The sequence below is a fragment of the Pholis gunnellus genome (genome assembly GCF_910591455.1).
Source record: "Pholis gunnellus genome assembly, chromosome: 13".
In the NCBI taxonomy this organism is placed as follows: domain Eukaryota; kingdom Metazoa; phylum Chordata; class Actinopteri; order Perciformes; family Pholidae; genus Pholis; species Pholis gunnellus.
Genome location: NC_136540.1, coordinates 18,514,085 through 18,532,750, shown reverse-complemented (window position 1 = coordinate 18,532,750; position 18,666 = coordinate 18,514,085). Strand labels below are relative to the sequence as shown.

Genomic DNA, 18,666 nt, shown 5'->3' with positions numbered 1-18,666 from the left:
TCAATCTGCCGCGACAAGGAAGACATGACAACATCACGAGGGCTCAGATTTGGAGTAGATGATAACATTGCATGCACTAATAAAGGGTAGCATGAGCTCAGTGAAGATGAGAGAACTAGAAAATAACATGTAATCATATCATGCTGGTGACGATGAAACATTGAAGAAAAAAATGTACCGTGTGTCGCTGAGAGAGCGTTGTTCGGGTTCTAGTGGGAAGATATTTGCCAACAGCCACAAATATGCTGTCGTATAGCATCGTCTGACCGATGGAAGCCAATCCAGTGCTTTGACTCTGCCAAGGTCAGGAGTCTAAATGTGAACCAGGTTTGGGATTTCTGTTAATCTGCCACCCCACAGTATTTATCAGCAAGTGCATCATGTATACAGAAGCAACTGCTAACAGGCAATTAGTGGCGTTCTCTCAAGTTTTGGAATTCCCTGGAAAGGAGTGGTGCAGGTCTCCTCTGATTATAGTGTTGACAACATGAATTTAGGAGGATACAATGTGCCATGCCTTTTCTGCAGGACAGCCCATCAAATTGTTTGGTAACGAAGGTCAGATTGTGAAAGATTGTGATTGGGCACTGATTTGATAAGGAGCAAATCTGTGCAAATATTGCTTTATATTGCTGAATATCCATGCTCTTACTGAGCCATACGAAAGAATGGCCTTTCTACGCAGCTTGATGTAATGAGAGTTTTCATATTTCATATTTCACAACACTGTGTGTATTTTATGCCCACATAAAAGCACAACTCGAAAGTAACACACGTTCTATCTGCATTAGGCGATACAGGGAAGCTTTATGACAACAATCTGAACATTACACCAAATGAAATAAACACTAGGTCACTAATGGCTGAGTAGGCTGTCGCATACACGCGTAAGTCAGAGGAAAATTACCGATGAGTCTTGTTCAGGTTACTTTCGTGAGAGGAAATTTAAACAACCACGCCTTTTTATTATTATGGCATCGTATCCCTCCACGGTGGAGGAGGGGCCCATTAGAGGGGAGGGGTATCTGATCAGCTGAGTCAAGCGGCAGCGAAACAAGAACAGAAGCGTGGCGGTGTTGCCTTCAAAATAAAATATAATCGAGTACTCTAACCCCATGTTCATCAACGTGACTTTCATTTTGAAAGTCATAAGCGGAAGCACTATGTCGCATTACGTGCAACGTGACGCAGCCATTGCTCGACTCTCCAGTTGAAAAAAAAACCGATCGACAATTGACAGTTGGTGGGAAAAAAACGAGAAAAAAACATAGTTTATAAGTGAAATTAGTTTAGTAAGCGTCGAGTAGGTTTGGATACGAGCTTTTTTCTATCGGAAACATGGGTAACTGTCACACTGTCGGACCGAACGAGGCCCTGGTGGTTTCAGGTAACGTTGTGTGGCTACTAGCTGTGGTTCCTTAGGCTCCTTCCTGGCTCCTTATGCTCGATGGAGTGCGTAACGCTTGTAAAGAAAAACCCTGGAAAAATAATTAAAGCACTCTCCTAACCTTTACTCGACGTGTAACTCGCATGTATTAAACGGTACACACTAGTCACGTGCTAACATGCCAACATTTGGCCATTTCATGTACTTCAGTAGTGTTTAACGTCATGTATCTAGCAAAAATCTGTTGTCTTTTGGCGCCTTGATACCCGCTACGTCGTACCTTCGCTAATGCGTTTCTACGATTTATTTTTGTTACGTTTTCATGATACATTCAGCTGTTTTCTCTGCTCCGTTTTCTCCCACACGGTAGGATCTATCTGCTGTAATGCGTGTTCCAGTGGTCTCTCTTCATTTTCATCTCTTCGTTTGATTGGTTTAGGGGGATTAGATGGGGTCTGGTTGCGCATCTGTTCTTATTTTTGTTTCCAAGCGCAATGTTGGCGCATGAATCGTCTCTCACGTTGGTATTTTGTTATGATAAAGCAGTTATTATGAGGGTGGATGTGGGGCAGCTGGGCGTGTGAATGTATCTGATGTTTGTTTTCCTTGTGTTGGTGGGGCAATGGTGGCTCTCTGTCGCAGAAGGAATACAGCTAAATGAATTAAATTACAGGAGAGACTGACGTGTCTCAGACCTGAAAGGACACACACGAGACCTTTCTTAATCTCAGGGGCCCCCCATATAACAACTCAGAGGCCAGGGCCCCCTTTTGTGTCAATGTTTTGGTTCCACAGACTTTGGATTTTCTTTTATTCAAAATTCAACCAGAGAGTAAAATCACAACAACTGTCCACAGCACTCATTCTCTACAGTGTGTCACTACTTTATACGTCAGTTATGTTGCTGTATTCTCCATTGACCTGATATGGATCCCTGATGGACATCTGACTTTTAGGAATTACGGACCTTTATTCTAATTTGAAAATCTAAATTCATAAATGTGTTTTGCCAGTGTAGTGCATGAAGTATTACGAGCAGGCTTCGGTCACTGAATCTGTCGGGGCAGTTTTCCTGTTTCACCCACTGGTGATGAAGAGAAAAAAACAAAAAGAGAAACAGCTTTGGGATTTTCCATTGTTAGAAAAAGTTCTACGAGCGTGTCAGTCTCCACAGTTAGAGGAATTGGGAGCAGAGGTGAGTGGGCGTGAGTTACACATCCAGATTCAAAGACAGATTCATTTCAGAAGTGTGAAAAGAAGGGATTGTTTTTTTGTGCAAGATTGGGTGCCAAAGCACTTTCTGCTTTTTGGCCAAAGGCTAAATAACAAGTAAAGGCTTTCATTTCACTTTTGAGAACAAAACCCGGCATCAAGGAAAAGTTAATGACGGGATTTTTTTTATTTTTAGCTTGTTTGAATACTCATTCATTCACATGAAGCCTCCCCCTCCTTCCACTGTGGATTGAATGCAGTCAGGAATCTCAGATATGCCGGTGGCCGGCTGGGGTTATTGTGGTGCGTTGCTCCTATAGGTCCTCAGCCTGTTACTACTTTAGTTGGCGATGGCATTTGGCAGCAATCAGGTGGGTTTTAATAGTAAAAGCCGGCCCCACCCACATTCCCCTATTAAAACAGCACTTGTAATCTGTCTGAAGTAGATTATGTCGTAGTAGCAGATCAACGTCCCAAAAATCTCTGTTCATGGTTTATAAACTGGTTCAAAGTTTCAAAAAATTGAATTTACGATAAAGTAAAGTAAGATTTATTTAGAAAGTCAGTAGCACTATATTTGAGCACATTTTCTCAAAATTTCCTCCATAGTGAATAGTTTGAGGCAGGGCAGACCGAGGGTCATGTGGCAACACAACACAAGACGGACTGACTCAGTAGTTTTGAGCTCAAGTTGAGTGTTGCTTAGTTTTCCAAGTACTCTGGATCCGTTTTTGTAAGCCACCGTTTCTTGTGGGGTATTGTTCAACAGCAGGATGTTGGTCATTGTTTTGCGTAACGTGAAACGCAAAGAGGCCACTGTGTCAGATTTGAGATTTGTCTTTGTAGAAATAAGTATTTTTAACAGTACCGCTGTTGATGGAATTGTTAAAACATATCGTGTGTGTGTGTGTGTGTGTGTGTGTGTGTGTGTGTGTGTGTGTGTGTGTGTGTGTGTGTGTGTGTGTGTGTGTGTGTGTGTGTGTGTGTGATGTGGGTCAGTATGTCCTGTTGTAATGTTTGGTATGTGTCTGTAAAGATAGTCCAGCCCCCCCCCTGTCTGTCAGTTAACGTGTGGCAGCTGGGAATGTCACACTAAACACTCCAGATTAAGCGATCCGACTGAGGCCAGTGACTGGGACCAATGTGTGTTTCCTTCCACCTAACTTACATCTGGAGGAGGCCTCACATTCGCTACACGACAGTTACTATAAACTATTTTCTACCGTTATCGGGATGCGTGAGATGGATAAATGGTTTGAATTGTAATCGCATGGTCTAGAACAAACAAGAGTTTCGCTGTAGTTGCACAGCAGATCAAGGTAACAACCTACCGATGGTTTCTGAGTCAAATCAAAAGATTTAAAGTGGCGCCGGAAAGCAGGGAGTGGGTGCATGCTCCTAGTAGTGCAATAGGAGCAAACATTGTGGGCGCTGTGGTGGGAAGACCACAAGGTGCTTGTTTATGACTTTCAGAAGAGCACATGATCATCTTCCTAGGACTTCCTCCTCCTCAGCACTCGCAGACAATGAAAACTGGGTCATCGACTCAATACATTCAATGCAACTTTGGGTTTAAAGCCAAATCTGCTGCTCCAGTTACATATAGGTTTATGTATCGCATGTATTATTATAAATGTCTTCCAATGAACTGCATGAATTTAAGTGCATCATCACCGTTATTTAATTATTGTGGTGGACTTTTTAGCAAACAATTGTCATCACTACGAGTGCAAAATATCTGTTATAGACACTTTTAAGGGTCTCAACTATCTAAATCAAAATTTCTGGGATAATTAATGTGGGCTGGTTTCCTTTTCTCTGACTGTTGTTTTCATCTGTTTTGTTCCAAAGGTGGCTGCTGTGGCTCAGATCAGAAGACGTATGTCGTGGGAGGCTGGTCCTGGGCCTGGTGGCTGATCTCTGACATCCAGAGGTAAGACCTCTCTGCTCCGGCTCCAAACCAAAGAAAATGTTCAATGTCCTTACTGAGCCATAACGTTTAAATGGCACGTTGCTCACAGACTCAGTCAGGTAGCATTTAAGAACACGGTATCTGCAGGTCCACACAGCAGGTGTGACGTATTTGAGACCTGTATGGTGTTAAAGCACTTGTTGACCTCAGACCTTGTTTAAGGCATCTAACCAAAAACCATTCACCTTGTAGTCAATGAGTTTGCAAAAATATGCAAATATGCTAACAAATTTCCGAGTTTTTCCTGCATCACTCTGTTGATAAGTTTATCATTACATTTAGTGAGCACTGAAGTTAATTTATTACAGGTTAAATCACATATTCATTGTCCTGGGGCTGTAAATACTCAAAATGCGTGAATCCACGGCTGAAAATCGTAGTTGGGGATTTGTTGACGGTAAGATCATTTATGAAAAATGCCCAAGTTGTACTTTTAAGAAATAGTCTAATTTTCCTAGGTGTGTATTTAGAATGTAGCTATTTGAAGTTTATCTCTGCAGACACCATAAAAAGTACTTTTCGTTAAGACTTCCCTACTTGTATTCAGTGAAGAATAAACAAGTTATTTATGGTAAATTGAGGCATCAATATTAAAACTTAATGTTTACTAAATGTGTAAACAGGGGGTCACTTCTGTCCGCTGCTTTTTAATGCAGCTCCAACGAATCAGCTTCTGAGAAAACACTAACAAGAGAAACAGATGGTACATAATGACAAGGTCAGCGAAAGTTATGTTTACTAAACTATACAAAAAAAAACGACCTGTTGTCCATGTAATGTGTTAAACTCCCACACTCGAGACTAAAGCAAAGGAGTTACAGGAAACAGAACATCATTTGCATTTGATATTAATTTGATGATAAACAAATGGAATTCGTGTTTTGTTTCTCTGCCAGAGCTTAAAAGCTGAAAGCAAAATCTAAAACGAGTCGAGTCCTCATCGAGAGACAAAACCTGCAGCTGAAACACTGACTCTCTAAATGAGACGGACTCGTTTAACTTGTTGTAACGCTTAAAGCGGTCTGTTCTGAAACGGGCCCAGACGTCCCTGTTGTGGCGCTGGGTTCAAAGTTCGCTGGTTAACGACAGTTTGTTGGCAACAAGCTGTCTGCGCCGTCATGTGGCCATTCTCAGTGAGACTTTGTCACTTTTCAGTGATGACACATTTAGACTGTACCATCTGTAAAAGAGTAAAGCGTACAGTAATCCTAATGAACATGAACTAACTTGTGGAAATACTCTGGATCTCCTGGTGTTAAACGATGTATCATTCAGGGTCTGCATGCCTCTTTGTTTCTACTTTGCTAACCTGCTTTTGCTTTGTCTGGTGTTTATCTCACCCTTGTCTGAGCCCCAGTGTGTCTCCTTCAGGTTACCCATTTTCTATTAGGTGCTGCTCTTTGTCTTTTAGTTGCTGGGAAACGTAATGGTAGGCCATGACAATAAATGACAGTCGACGCACGGCTGGATTCATAACCCCCGTCCCCCGTCCCCCGTCCCCCGTCCCAGGAATCCTCTCAGTTCGGTCAACATTTCAGATGCTTTCTTGGACCGTAAAAAAAACGGAGAGAGTAGTGGCCACTTCAGCTAAAAGCCTCGTGTGCATGAGGGCGGCGTTATAGAAAGGGGGGGGGGGGGGGCCACGGTGTGGCTTCCCGCTCGTGATGCAGTAATCATGTTAATGTCCAGGCCTGTGACTCATTGATCCAGTTCCAGCAGCAATGGAGCCGTTAACCAGAGAGTCTCCTCTCTGCTCGTCGCTGCGATCGGCCTCCCGTGTCTTCGACTCGGGACAACAACGGCTCTGAGTCCGTATTTATTGTTAAAAGAGCAGCTCTGGCTGTTTTTAATCAGCTCTGAAACAAAATCTCATATAAACAATCCAGCCGGACTAGCGCTGCAGGATAACGATGGTTAGGGTTGTGTAATCTCGGTACAAATGTAATCCTAAAAAAAAGGAGCGTGGCTCGAGAATCCTTCCGACGGTGACTTGACTTTTTATCTATAAGTCTCGCTCTTTGTCCAAGATTGTTGAAAACATTTCAGCGCGAGGCGAGAGGAGCCGTGCTGTAGCTGTGACCATCCTGGTTTTTGTAAGAGGTGTCAGCAGCACGACATCATACATGAAACAACCTCCGGGCTCTAAACCTGAAAGACAGGAGGCCCGGTTGTGTCTTTCGCTCCCCCTCCCCCGCCCCCTCCCCCTCCCCCTCCCCTTCCCTTTTTCTCTTGACCTTGGTTACTGACATTCCTAACAGCTGTTGTCCAACTTACTGTTTTGCCTCTACTATTCCCGCCTGCCTGCCCGCCCGCCTGCGTAGAATGTCTCTGGAGGTTATGACCATCCTCTGTCGCTGCGAGAATATCGAAACGTCGGAGGGTGTTCCCCTGGATGTGACAGGGGTGGCTCAGGTAATGCACTTCAAAAGACGAAAACAAACAAAACCCCCCAAAAAACAAGCAGTGGCTGGAGACCAAAGGACGACTCAGGAACAAGGTTCAACTAACAAGCTAACGTTGTCTATGTCGTTTGCTTTTTCTCATCTTCATGGCTTTTTTCCTTCTGCAGTGGCGAGGAGACAGTCAGCTGTCACTAACCCGGCTCTTCACAACTAAAGCTCAACTCTGAGTCACCTCTGGCAACGGGGTCAATAAATGAAGGCTATAGAAATGGCTAAAAAAAGGGATTTGAGGAACCCAATGTTCAATGCAAATTGAGTTATTTGAATACCGATGCATTTGAAAATAGTTACGGCAAAAATCCAAATCCCACACAGTTTGAATTGTGGGTGGCGTCTCATTTTGCTCCGTTGTTAGTGATCTGGAGTCCTTGGGTGAATGGTTTCACTTTGTCCTGTTTCTTTCCTTGTGTTCTGGTCCTTCCCTTCATTTTGCTTTCCCCTTCCGAACATGTCAATTTTTTATTTTTTATTTTTTTCCACGTTCTTCAACAGGATAACGCTTGAGATTATGACCCTGCAGCCGAAGTGTGAGGATGTAGAGACAGCGGAGGGTGTAGCTCTTACTGTCACTGGGGTGGCTCAGGTAAATCACTACACTTTTCTGGGAATGCCAGTTCAGACTCCACTAACCCCCCCCCCCCCCCCCCCCCCCCCCCTCTCCCCTCCCCTCCTTTTCCCTGGCATCACCCCATAATCACAGCACAGGTGGTGTTTCATACAGAGGGCTCAAGTTAAGATGCACACTCCGTCAGATGTACACACAGAAATGTTGGGTCAAACTGTTGTCTGCATGATGTACCTTCATATCGGAGGTAAGCCTGCTTTCAGACTGACAGTAGCACTGCGTCAAAACAAAAACAAGACGTCTCATTCGTTTCAATGAGACCGCTGAATCTGCATAATTCAGTTGGCATTTGGAGTCTGATAAACCTTCAAACCCCACTTCCTAATTCGTATTCCCTGTAGCAGCACACCTTTATATGTGTAGCCCCTCGCATTTTGTTGACCGTGTTATTTTCAGTCTGAACCTGGTCCCAGTGTGACAGGAGAGGGTCTGTGTAGAGCCTGATGTGCATTTTAGTGTCAATTTTAAACTTTTCTTTTCATTGTCTCTGCTCTTTGGTTGTTTGATCCTGTTCAGTGCCAAAGTGAACTTTTTATTTTTTTTTTTTTATAGGTCGACGACTTGAGATGTTAAAGAGAAAATCCACCTTTAAAATAATCTTAACTTGAACTTCATTTCTTATCGTCTCAAGCATTGATACATACATGAAACCTCTGCTTCCAGATCTACTCCACGCATACAAAATATATAGTTATCAGCACACCTAATAATGATGTTCGTTATTTATAGCAATCAGTGTTACAAGAGAGATTCAAACACAGATTACAGTACCAGATGAGTACACGCAAACATATGAAAAAACTACAAGTCTGTCAGTTCATATTTCTCCTGCTAACACCAGAATAATGCACGTTAAAGCAATAAAATGGAGGAAAAGAGAGCAAGTGCTGGCTGAATGTAAAAAGACCAGGGTTTGTTCTGAGCTAGGTTCAGCCACAGCAACGCCGTAGGCTTCACCACAACTGTCACGTGTCCCTGAAAATATGGAACTACATGTCCGCATGACTGTGGCCACAGGGGTACCACATGGTGGAGGAGGCTGAATGTGATTGGTCAGCTTGTGTTTTCCTCCTCTCTCTGATGCCGGCGGAGATTGATGGCAGTGAAAAGAACATTGGGCAAGTTGAAGGCAAAGCGACCTCCTCAGTAAACGTTTCAGCTCTCCACGATTACCGCTCTCTGTCACGGTGAATAAAGGAAGATAAACACTGATTTCTTGGGGATAGTCTCCCGATTCAGTAATGAGAACTTTTCCATCCTCACAAAGTAAACGCGATATAATAAAACATGCACATGATGCGGCCCGATCATGTGCAATACATCTAACCCTGTGTTGCAGTGTGGTTCAGTCAGTGTAAGTATCTATGACGGGACTCTAGTCAATTATAAATTATTAATATTATAAATCTTTTTACGGTGGATTTTCTCTTGTAGAAACTTGTTTCCTAATATTTTCTGCATTTCTGTTAGTAAATGATATTCTGCTCATATTCATTTCCCATTCTGTTTATTTTTTATTTTCTTATTGTCTGCATGCCAGTATTTCTTTTTTGTGTTTGAACGAAGATGATCAGTTCTGCATTTTAACCACAGTCATGCCGACGTTCCTCTCCTCTGTGTTTTCCTACATGCATACTGACAATGAGCCCACTGTTTGAGCCCCTCGCTCTCAGAGAGGCTCATCGTGCCACCGTTTGATTGGGCCAACTTTAACCATTGTGGAGCGAGTGTCCCATGGCAACACGAGTAGTGTGTGTCCTCCGGTAATTTAAAGAGACGCACGTGTTTAGAGTAAGAGGGAGGCCTCCAGCAGATAGAATGTAAAGGAAACCAGAGCAGAAAATGATCTAGGATATTGTTTTAAACCAGCGTTCATGTTATACCACATGACTTTCAGTAGGAGTATATTTATTTACTTTGACAACCTTCTGGTCAGTTGGCAGTAAAACCATCCATTGAAGGACCTTGCACATCTGTTATCTTACAAAAATGGAACAACGTGAGCTTAGATGCCACTCTTGATCCTTCACGTTTCCTGTGCTTGTGCTTCTTTAGTTGTGTATCTCGACGGAGCTGCGTGTGCCCGGAGGAGGCAGGAGGAAGCGTGGTGTCGTGAGAGCAGTGGGGGTGGGGAGGGCAGTGGGGGTGGGGAGGGCGGGGGTTGGAGGAGGAGGTTAAGGTTTAAGTGCGTAGAGTACTTTGTTCTGGTGTCAGTCGCGGCTCCCCCTGCTGTCCGTCTGTGCAAGTGTGGTTGTGTGGCTGGCTTGCAGCCTTCTCTGCTTCCAGACGTGCCTTTCCTTGGAATGACGTCCATCTTCCCCTGACTTTGTGTTGCCCTCATTCCTGGTATGAGTGCATGTCGCAAAACCAAACCATGTGCAGACCTCTCGCCTAAGGACCCAGCTCACTCTCTCTTTCCTTACAGCGCCGGTGGAGCACAATCTCCCCCAAAACCTCGTCTTACACCATTTGTTTTTGATTTGCTGACTGTAGAAGCGACCTCTCTTACTGTCACTGAATGTTCTCTCGTAAACCTCAGGTCATTGCCATTTTTTCCTGTTAATTCTCCCACTGATGATTTTTGTTTCGGCATTTAATCCCCTCATCTTTATATTCTCTTGTTTTTTTTGTTTTTTTGACCTTGTAACATGAACATACAGTAGACTGCTGAATTGGGATTCTCACTGCATTACCCTGAATCTAGCTTAGATGTTGGGATTTCCTTCAGTATAATTATCATGTGAAATTAGAACTTTGTTAACAGGGAATATGTCTTTTTGCATTGTGAAGGTTTAGAGAAGCGTTTTCATTATAAATCCACGCTTTGCTTGTCATCATAAGGCCAAAGGGAACCGGTTTGAATTCAAACTGTCTGCTATTGATTGTAAAGCACTAAATGGCTTAATACTGATCTGTCAGCACACATACTTTGTGACTACAGTCACTGTTATGATCATTTATACCAGATACCAGCTCTCTACATGCATAGCTCTGATGTTGTGTTTAGAAATGTAACAATGAAGCCGCATTGAGACATACTTTTGCACATGTAGTTTGGGGTTTTTGAGAAATGTAAACTAAGAAACTTAAACATGAAATGATAATGAATTAGTAATTATCTGGCCATATATATAATTGGCCAGTATTTTCTAAAGCCTTGTTTAATCAGGCTTACAGTTACAGTGATCAGCCCTGAGGGTTATGCAGCCTCAGCCCTCTCTTTTCTGTATAAGTACTTAAAGCAGCTCATCACTGCCCAGCAATCAATAGCAAGGATGCACAACTCAAAAACAACCCAGCCTTTATGCATTGCAGACTTCTGTTGATTTCCCATTCTTCATGTTATGCCCTCTTACTCCTTTATGTTACTGATGGCGTTAAAGTGAGAAGAGGTAACTGATCGGAGAGAAGGATGTTAGATGATACCACTAAAGCTAGTATGGGGTCATGTTTACATGTGTGCCACACCCATGAGCTGCCTGTATTTGTGCTCGTGTTTGTGTGCTCAGCTGACGCTCTTTGTCCACGTTGGCACCAGGTGAAGGTGATGACAGAAAATGAGCTGCTGGGTTACGCCTGCGAACAGTTCCTGGGGAAGTCGGTCCTTGAGATCAAGAGCGTCATCCTGCAGACCCTCGAGGGTCACCTGCGCGCCATCCTGGGTGGGTAGTCGCTCCAAACGGCATTGTTTTTGTTTTTCCAACAAATGTGATTGCTCATATTCTAGGAAAGAGAGAGGAGAGGGATTGAGGGTGAAAACAGACACGTTAGCTCCATCAGATCTTTTTTGGTTGTTGAGGGAAATGTGCCAGCAGCCAAGAGGCACGTTGGTTGCTGACTCAGCTCTTCCCCGTTTAATTTACGTGCTGTTTAAATGTGGTTGACTTGAACACATAATGTGTGCGCAGATGTCCTCATGCACACCAACACAATGATCCAGTGGCAAACTAGAACAAGGAAAGGCCTTGATCAAGGCCAGTTTGATCAAAGCACACTGAATTAAATGGCAGGTGCTGCTTCTGTTTATTCAAATAAATTGCTCTTGCAACTTCCTCAGTGTCGGCGGAGAAGTTGTTTTAAAACGGATCATTTGGCCGTTGTTGCTCTCTCGACATAATGCCCATCTTTGTCAGCGGGCTCAATTTTACAGTCGTATTGACGGGAAAGCACTAACCCCCTGTGTTGATCCTCTCAGGCACCCTCACCGTCGAGCAGATTTACCAAGATCGAGACAAATTCGCCATTCTAGTGCGAGAGGTGGCCTCACCCGATGTGGGCCGCATGGGCATCGAGATCCTCAGCTTCACCATCAAGGTGAAAGGACATCAAGTGGACTTCACTCTGCATTTATCTTTAGAACATCTGTATCTAATTTGAATTTGAACAGTTGAATAACTTATGTTCCGCCACATTTATTCGTCCCCCTGACAGGATGTGTATGATAAAGTGGATTACCTGAGCTCACTGGGCAAAACTCAGACAGCCGCAGTCCAGAGGGATGCAGACATCGGAGTGGCGGAGGCAGAGAGGGACGCTGGTATCAGGGTAAGAGGATATTAAAACTTCAGACAAGCGCAATTAAAAAAAACATCCGTTCTCTGATTGTTGAATAGCTGTTAGCTAATAGCCATCACATTAGGAAACCAACAAGTGGCTCCTAATCCATCTCCCGTGGATTATTATGTCATTATGTCCTGCACAATGTCTTTTACAGGAAGCTGAGTGTAAGAGGGAAATGATGGACGTCAAGTTCTTAGCTGACACAAAAATGGCCGACTCCAAACGAGAGCTGGAAATGCAGAAAGCTTCCTTTAATCAGGAAGTGAACACAAAGGTATGACTTGGATGATTTTGGACTTGATTTTGAGCCGACTATTGTCAACAGTCCGACATGAGAGTAAATTATGAATGAAAACCTCCGACCTCTCCAGAAAGCAGAGGCTCAGCTGGCGTACGAGCTGCAGGCGGCCAAAGAGCAGCAGAAGATCCGTCTGGAGGAGATTGAAATCGAGGTGGTGCAGAGGAAGAAGCAGATCACCATCGAGGAGAAGGAGGTCGTCCGCACTGAAATGGAGCTCGTGGCCACCGTGAAGAGACCCGCCGAGGCGGAAGCCTACAAGATGCAGCAGCTGGCTGAGGGACAGAAGTGAGTTGGTCCCACACAGACCTTCACCGCACACTGCAAACATTCTCTCTTCATCATTTAAGTCTTAAAGTCTCCGTAGCTGCTAATGATGTTGGGACATTTTACTTTACTCTGTTGAAACCTGTTAAAATTAGGAAGGAAACAAGTTGAAAAAATGTAGAGATGAACGTCTCATTCAAGGTAGTGAAAACACAATGTACGCACCAAAGAAAACAGACATAAATACTAATAGATCCCCCATAATGCTACACACGGTTCCTTTGATCCAAACACATGATTTATGTGCTCTCTAACTTGAAAAACAAGTCTTTCTAATGCTAAGACTGCAGATAGATTTTTTAAGTTGATGTTTTTTGATGGTTTTAAAGTTTGTTTACATCAGGACAATAAACCTGCAAATCCAGCTTAGACATTCATATGTTGTCTAAGAACAGTACATGACTGACCGCTAACGTGTTTACCTCACCCCGACCTCAGGATAAAGACGGTGCTGACGGCGCAGGCAGAGGCCGACAAGATCCGCCTCATCGGCGAGGCCGAGGCCTCCTCTATTGAAGCCGTGGGCAAGGCAGAGGCCGAGAAGATGAGGCTGAAAGCGGAAGCCTACCAGCAGTACGGCGAGGCGGCCAAGACGGCTCTGGTCCTGGAGGCTCTGCCCTTGGTCTGTGGTATTTATTTATACGCCGCTGGTTTGAAAAGAATTCACCTACATTGAAGATGTTTGGTTTATACTGGAGGTATGGCACCAAAGTCATCTGAGTGTTCTTTGAATAGATTTTACAGAACAAGAATTAAAAGAGTTGGAATATATGTTTTTATTCTCAAACAGCAGCAAACTAGTCCATTATAAATCAGCTGCATTGAAACACAGTGCAGGTTAACACGCCTAGCGGGTTTATGTGGATCATTAAAAATGAACTAATGCTACACCCTTACATATTCCCAACCTGGTGTTTGTTAAAGCGTTGCACTGGTCAGTTATCAATCAGACAGATGACTTTGGTATCAATATTTGAGTCACATTGACACACACAAGGGGCGTATTCTTTTTCTCCCTGATGAGACGGAATGAATGGATTATGTTCATGTCGATTCCTGTCATAAATAGATGGTACGAGGAGTGTTTAGTCAGTGAAATAACAGCCGGGTGCTCCCTTGTGTTTCCTCAGATTGCCAGTAAGGTGGCTGCACCGCTGTCCAGGACCAGTGAGATTGTCATCCTGAGCGGAGATGGCAGCCGCGTGACCGGAGAGGTGAACCGTCTGTTAGCTGAGCTCCCCGTGTCCGTCAACGCCCTCACTGGAGTGGATCTGACTAAGGTGAGGGTGGCACTGTTCTCCACAGGAGTTCACATATTTCACCACACCCCTTCATGTTGTGTTCAGGGCCATCTGTATGCCTGGCTTATGATCGCTGGAAATTATAAGCTTGGGTGTCTTGAGTGTTTGAACCACTTCAAGAAAAAGCAGAATACAAAGCAGCCTCATGATGCTCATAATAATACTAATGTTGATCCATTTGCAATGGAATAAAACATTACTACAACAGCTAACCAGAGGGCATTTAATGGAGCACAAACACCGACCACAACGCTCAACAATTCTCCATCTTGCCGAGCGGCAGCCTCCGTGTTGTTCGCTCATCATTCGCGTCTGCGGGGGCTTTCCGACTAAATTGCACAAGAATGTGGTGCAGTTTGGGAGCAGCATGGGAAGCCACGTGGACAATTTGACCACCCACATATGAACAAAGTTTAATAGTTCTGGCAAGAAAAATGAAATTAGTATCATGTAATTATGCAACACAGTCACCATAACACCTTTATGAGGTGATCAAATGATATGATAATGCAGTGTGGTATTTTCCGCTTGTTCAGCTGGCTAAGAATGAGCATTTATTGCTGTTACCGAGATGTTTCACCATTTATTTTTCCAAACTACTTCTGTCCAATCTTGACTGAATTTTGCACGTAACATATTTGGTTGAGTTTGATGCACCAGTGAGGCTATGATTGATAGTACTGTTTTAATGCATCGTGCGATTTCAATTTAACATGCGTACATCCTGACTTAGTGCGCGTGTGTGTGTGTGTGTGTGTGTGTGTGTGTGTGTGTGTGTGTGTGTGTGTGTGTGTGTGTGTGTGTGTGTGTGTGTGTGTGTGTGTGTGTGTGTGTGTGTGTGTGTGTGTGTGTGTGTGTGTGTGTGTGTGTGTGTGAGTGAGTGAGAGATGTGTTCCTCCCTGTTGTGAGCTAATCCTCTTGTCCTCTGATCCCACAGATCCCTCTGCTCCAGAAGATGATGAGCCCACAGTGCCAAACAGCCATGTGAGGAATCAGGCCAGAGACTCGTCACTCTGAATCCTTCGACATTTTATCTGCCTCAAGCATGAATTTTTTTTTTTTTTGAGGAGTCACCCTCTGACCCCTTATGCAACTGCCTTTGACCAGAAACACTTGACATCCACCAAGAAGTTTTAAAAAATATATATTTTTAAGAGGTTTTTGTTTTTATTTTCTAAAGGAGAATAAATCTGGGGCCTTAACTTCCAAAGGACCAGACTATATGTACCTTCTGTTGTTTTTAGTTCTAGACTCATCGATCCTTATCACACTGCACTAGTTATCCAGGATTTTATGCTGCAATCCAGTTCAGTCATCCAAAACAGACTCGGGTGATTTTGTTGGCCCACTTTGAATGTGGTGGTGTGAAACATTATTTTTAGGAGGAAAAAAACCACTGGAAACAGTCCAAAACATGAAGACCAAATCAGAATATTGTTGTCTTCTCCAGACCTGCTTCGGTTTGTGCCTGAAGTTTGGACTCCGGTGTTCGGGCGAATGTTCACCTCGGGAGCAGAGTGTCCCGGCTCCGGCCCCGTCGCCCTCAAACAGCAGTCAGTTAGTGAAGTACCTTGCAGTAGACTGAGCCCGGTGTGGAATAGTGCAGCTTTCGTTTCCCCTTTGCTTTTAATTAGTTAACTCTAACCCTGTTACACTTAATGCCCCCCCACTGTGATTGTAGAATTTTGCAGCGTATTACAATATCGGTAACATATGAATCACCCGTATGATCGTTCTTACCTCGCGGTGCACCGTCATGTTGTCTTCTCGTTCTGATGTGCAGTGCCTGTTCACCACTCAAGTGCCCAAACCTTAGGACAGTGGTTTGGTTTTAGTTGGATTTATGTCCCGAGTATGTCACTGTGTTTATAGATGGATGATGTTTTAATATTGCTCCCTGTTTTCATGACATCTGCTAACACTAACAACCGTGTTTACTCTTCACTTTTGTCCCGTGTTTAGACACATAGGCAGATACAAACGCTAAGCAAACGCATAAGACGAAGCCATACTTAGAGAAGATTAGCCTTAAAAGATAACCCCGGACGCCTGCCAGGCCTACTGAACGTTTCTTTATAACTCAAGGTAGCACATGGTAGACGTTCAGGGGCTGAGCTTTAATTCATTTTGTAACCCTCCGACTCGGATGTGGTAACGTGTTTTTCTCCGAAGTCGTTTTTAAAATGTTCACTTTTGCAGACAGTGCGTATTTTGTAACCTTTTAAGCGTCCCTCGCGTGTCCGAAAGTTGCCAGTGTGTCTCTTATCTGACCACACCCGATCTGTGATGACAAAGCAGGAATTAGATGTGACGTTCGGTCGGTCCGCACCTCGTTGAGTTGGAAGATAAGCATGTGATCAGGTTGTAAACACGTGCGTGGTGTTTGTGCTCGGGAGGGCTTCAGTTTGGTAAAGGTAACGTCGAGCCGTTGGACCGTTTTACTTTTTCCTGCTGCAGCATGTAAACCTAAGTGAAGCTTAAACTCTATATTTTCTTGCCTGCAGGTCAATCAAATGACTACACGTAGTCTGTTACAATCATCACAATCATTGTGACACAGTGTGCAACCACTTTCCCCCTCTAGATGGCACGATCGCCACAGCATTTGAACCCGTATTTAGTTACTCTTCAACATGAATGAGCCTTTTGTGTTTTAGAAATTCAAACATTTTCATGTCACACTTTTTTTTTGCCGCATCATCCAACCTGCTTGCAGTGAAGCAGGGCTGCCCTTCTCTCTTTTGTTCCATGTTGTGTTTTGCCTTCTGGGTTAATCGTGAATCATCATTAACCACTTTACAGAATCTGTGACCTTCTTTTTTTTTTTAAATGTGTTTTAATCTTGCCACTGACGTTACGAAGTTATTACAGTCTCACCGTTTTCTTTACCTTCTGTGAATAAACATGAGGCTCGTGGCTCAAATTTCACCTGGTTTCTGTTTTTGACAAAAAAATGTTACAATTCCCGCCAAGTTCCAACGTGTTTCTCTTTTACCGGCTGTTAATGTCGGTGAAATCGCTGCCTTGTTTTGCGCAGATTCCATAATCCTATTAACATGTAGACGTGTAATATTCTTCATTATTTGAAATGGGCCAGTATTTTTATAACCAGCGATTGGCAACCTCTAATATCAGTCATCAGCCAAGATCACCGCCGCCTCGTTTTTCAAACTGTGAGAAGTCACAGCAGCAGCATGCAGTCCACACTTCAGTGTTGTCTTTCAGAGATCGAGACAAATGTCATTTTTCAATCTGCTGCACGACGGATGGTTGACAGTTCTCATCATCATCATCCGGCTAGAAACACACAGTGGCTGATCTGGAAATGTAAAACTACCCACTCACTGTAGTTTCTGAGTACACTTAAGATGAGAAGTGGAGCAGTTGCAGAATCGTCTGACAGTTTAAAAAGTGGCCACTCCCATGATATTTTCTTTTTTTGTTTTTTTTTACATATCTGAGAATAATCAACTGTGAGTGTTTGTTTCCAGACTGGCCTGAGGTTAAATCATCTAAATAGTATGGTTAAACACTTTGTAATGCTCCTTTTTATTGAGAAAAGTAGATTTTGTTTTTGTACACAGTGCCTTTGTTAGATAATAAAGAGGTCGTTCTATCGTGAATTTACTGTAAAACAAAGACTGGCTTATAGAACATCTGAACGTTATACGGACACGGTGTTCATCTGTACGTTGCTGGTTTTTTTCTTCCTGCTTTTTCTGTTTTATTAACTTTACATTCTGTGATGCAAATGTACAAAGCAACACCCACGAATAGATATAGTTAAATGATAGATGTATAAATGTAGCATTTAATAGCTTCACCTTTTAAAATCTGGTGTTTCATTTATTTGGCCGTTTTATATTTTGTGCCAAAAATAAAATTTCTTGATTTGTCTAATAAGAATAGAGGCAACTTTGTGCTGCTCAAAGTGAAATGTTGGAGAACGTGATTAAAGACCAAACACTATACAGACCTACGCCTTAACTCTCGTCTTCACCTGAAACATTGTCTGTCGTCTGTCAATGAAATATTCTGTAATCTCTATGAAAGTTATACTGTGGACTTATCTTGTGGCTTCTCATGTTACACTGGCCTTTGGAAAACTGGTCGAGCATGGCATTTTTCAAGCACGTCTTCATGTTGTTCTGTGTTGTGTGCCGCCCTATAATAAACATTATACCACTTCCTGTTGGCCCCGCTGTCCGTCTGTTCCAGAATAATTCAACTGAGAAAGCCCGACTTCTTAGAGAAAACACGGAATTCCTTAATGCGTCACTTCATTAGTTGTGGGGCCTTATTCCAAAGAAGATGATCGGGCTGACTAACACTGGCACATTTGCAGAAATGCTGATTAATGTGAATAGTGCATATAAATAAAGATAAAGACAATATGTCTTAACATTAAGGGTCATGTACGTGACTGTACAGCCTGACTCAGATGGTTCACATTCCACCTGAAGAGGGCAGTCACCTCACACACCGACGACACAGACACTGCAGCAACAGACTACAATGATTA

The 18,666-nt window shown here is 43.3% G+C and overlaps 1 protein-coding gene across 1 annotated transcript; it reads left to right on the top strand.

Moving 5' to 3' along the window:
• The first annotated feature begins 1,222 nt into the window (after positions 1-1,222).
• LOC306704860 (flotillin-2a) lies at positions 1,223-18,334 on the top strand. The gene is made up of 11 exons (XM_079171429.1): positions 1,223-1,387; positions 4,451-4,532; positions 7,526-7,616; positions 11,197-11,320; positions 11,854-11,972; positions 12,090-12,203; positions 12,373-12,492; positions 12,590-12,804; positions 13,282-13,465; positions 13,974-14,123; positions 15,082-18,334. The coding sequence occupies exons 1-11, from the start codon at positions 1,339-1,341 to the stop codon at positions 15,130-15,132; spliced, it is 1,299 nt and encodes a 432-aa protein (XP_079027555.1). The 5' UTR covers positions 1,223-1,338; the 3' UTR covers positions 15,133-18,334.
• Positions 18,335-18,666: the final 332 nt, after the last annotated feature.

What these genes read in the sequence shown, in the direction of transcription:
- LOC306704860 (XM_079171429.1), top strand. Translation starts at nt 1,339, where the DNA reads ATGGGTAACTGTCACACTGTCGGACCGAACGAGGCCCTGGTGGTTTCA. An exon ending in TCACCTGCGCGCCATCCTGG is followed by an intron (nt 11,321 to 11,853) that starts GTGGGTAGTCGC and finishes TGATCCTCTCAG; the next exon opens with GCACCCTCACCGTCGAGCAG. An exon ending in CTGGAGTGGATCTGACTAAG is followed by an intron (nt 14,124 to 15,081) that starts GTGAGGGTGGCA and finishes CTGATCCCACAG; the next exon opens with ATCCCTCTGCTCCAGAAGAT.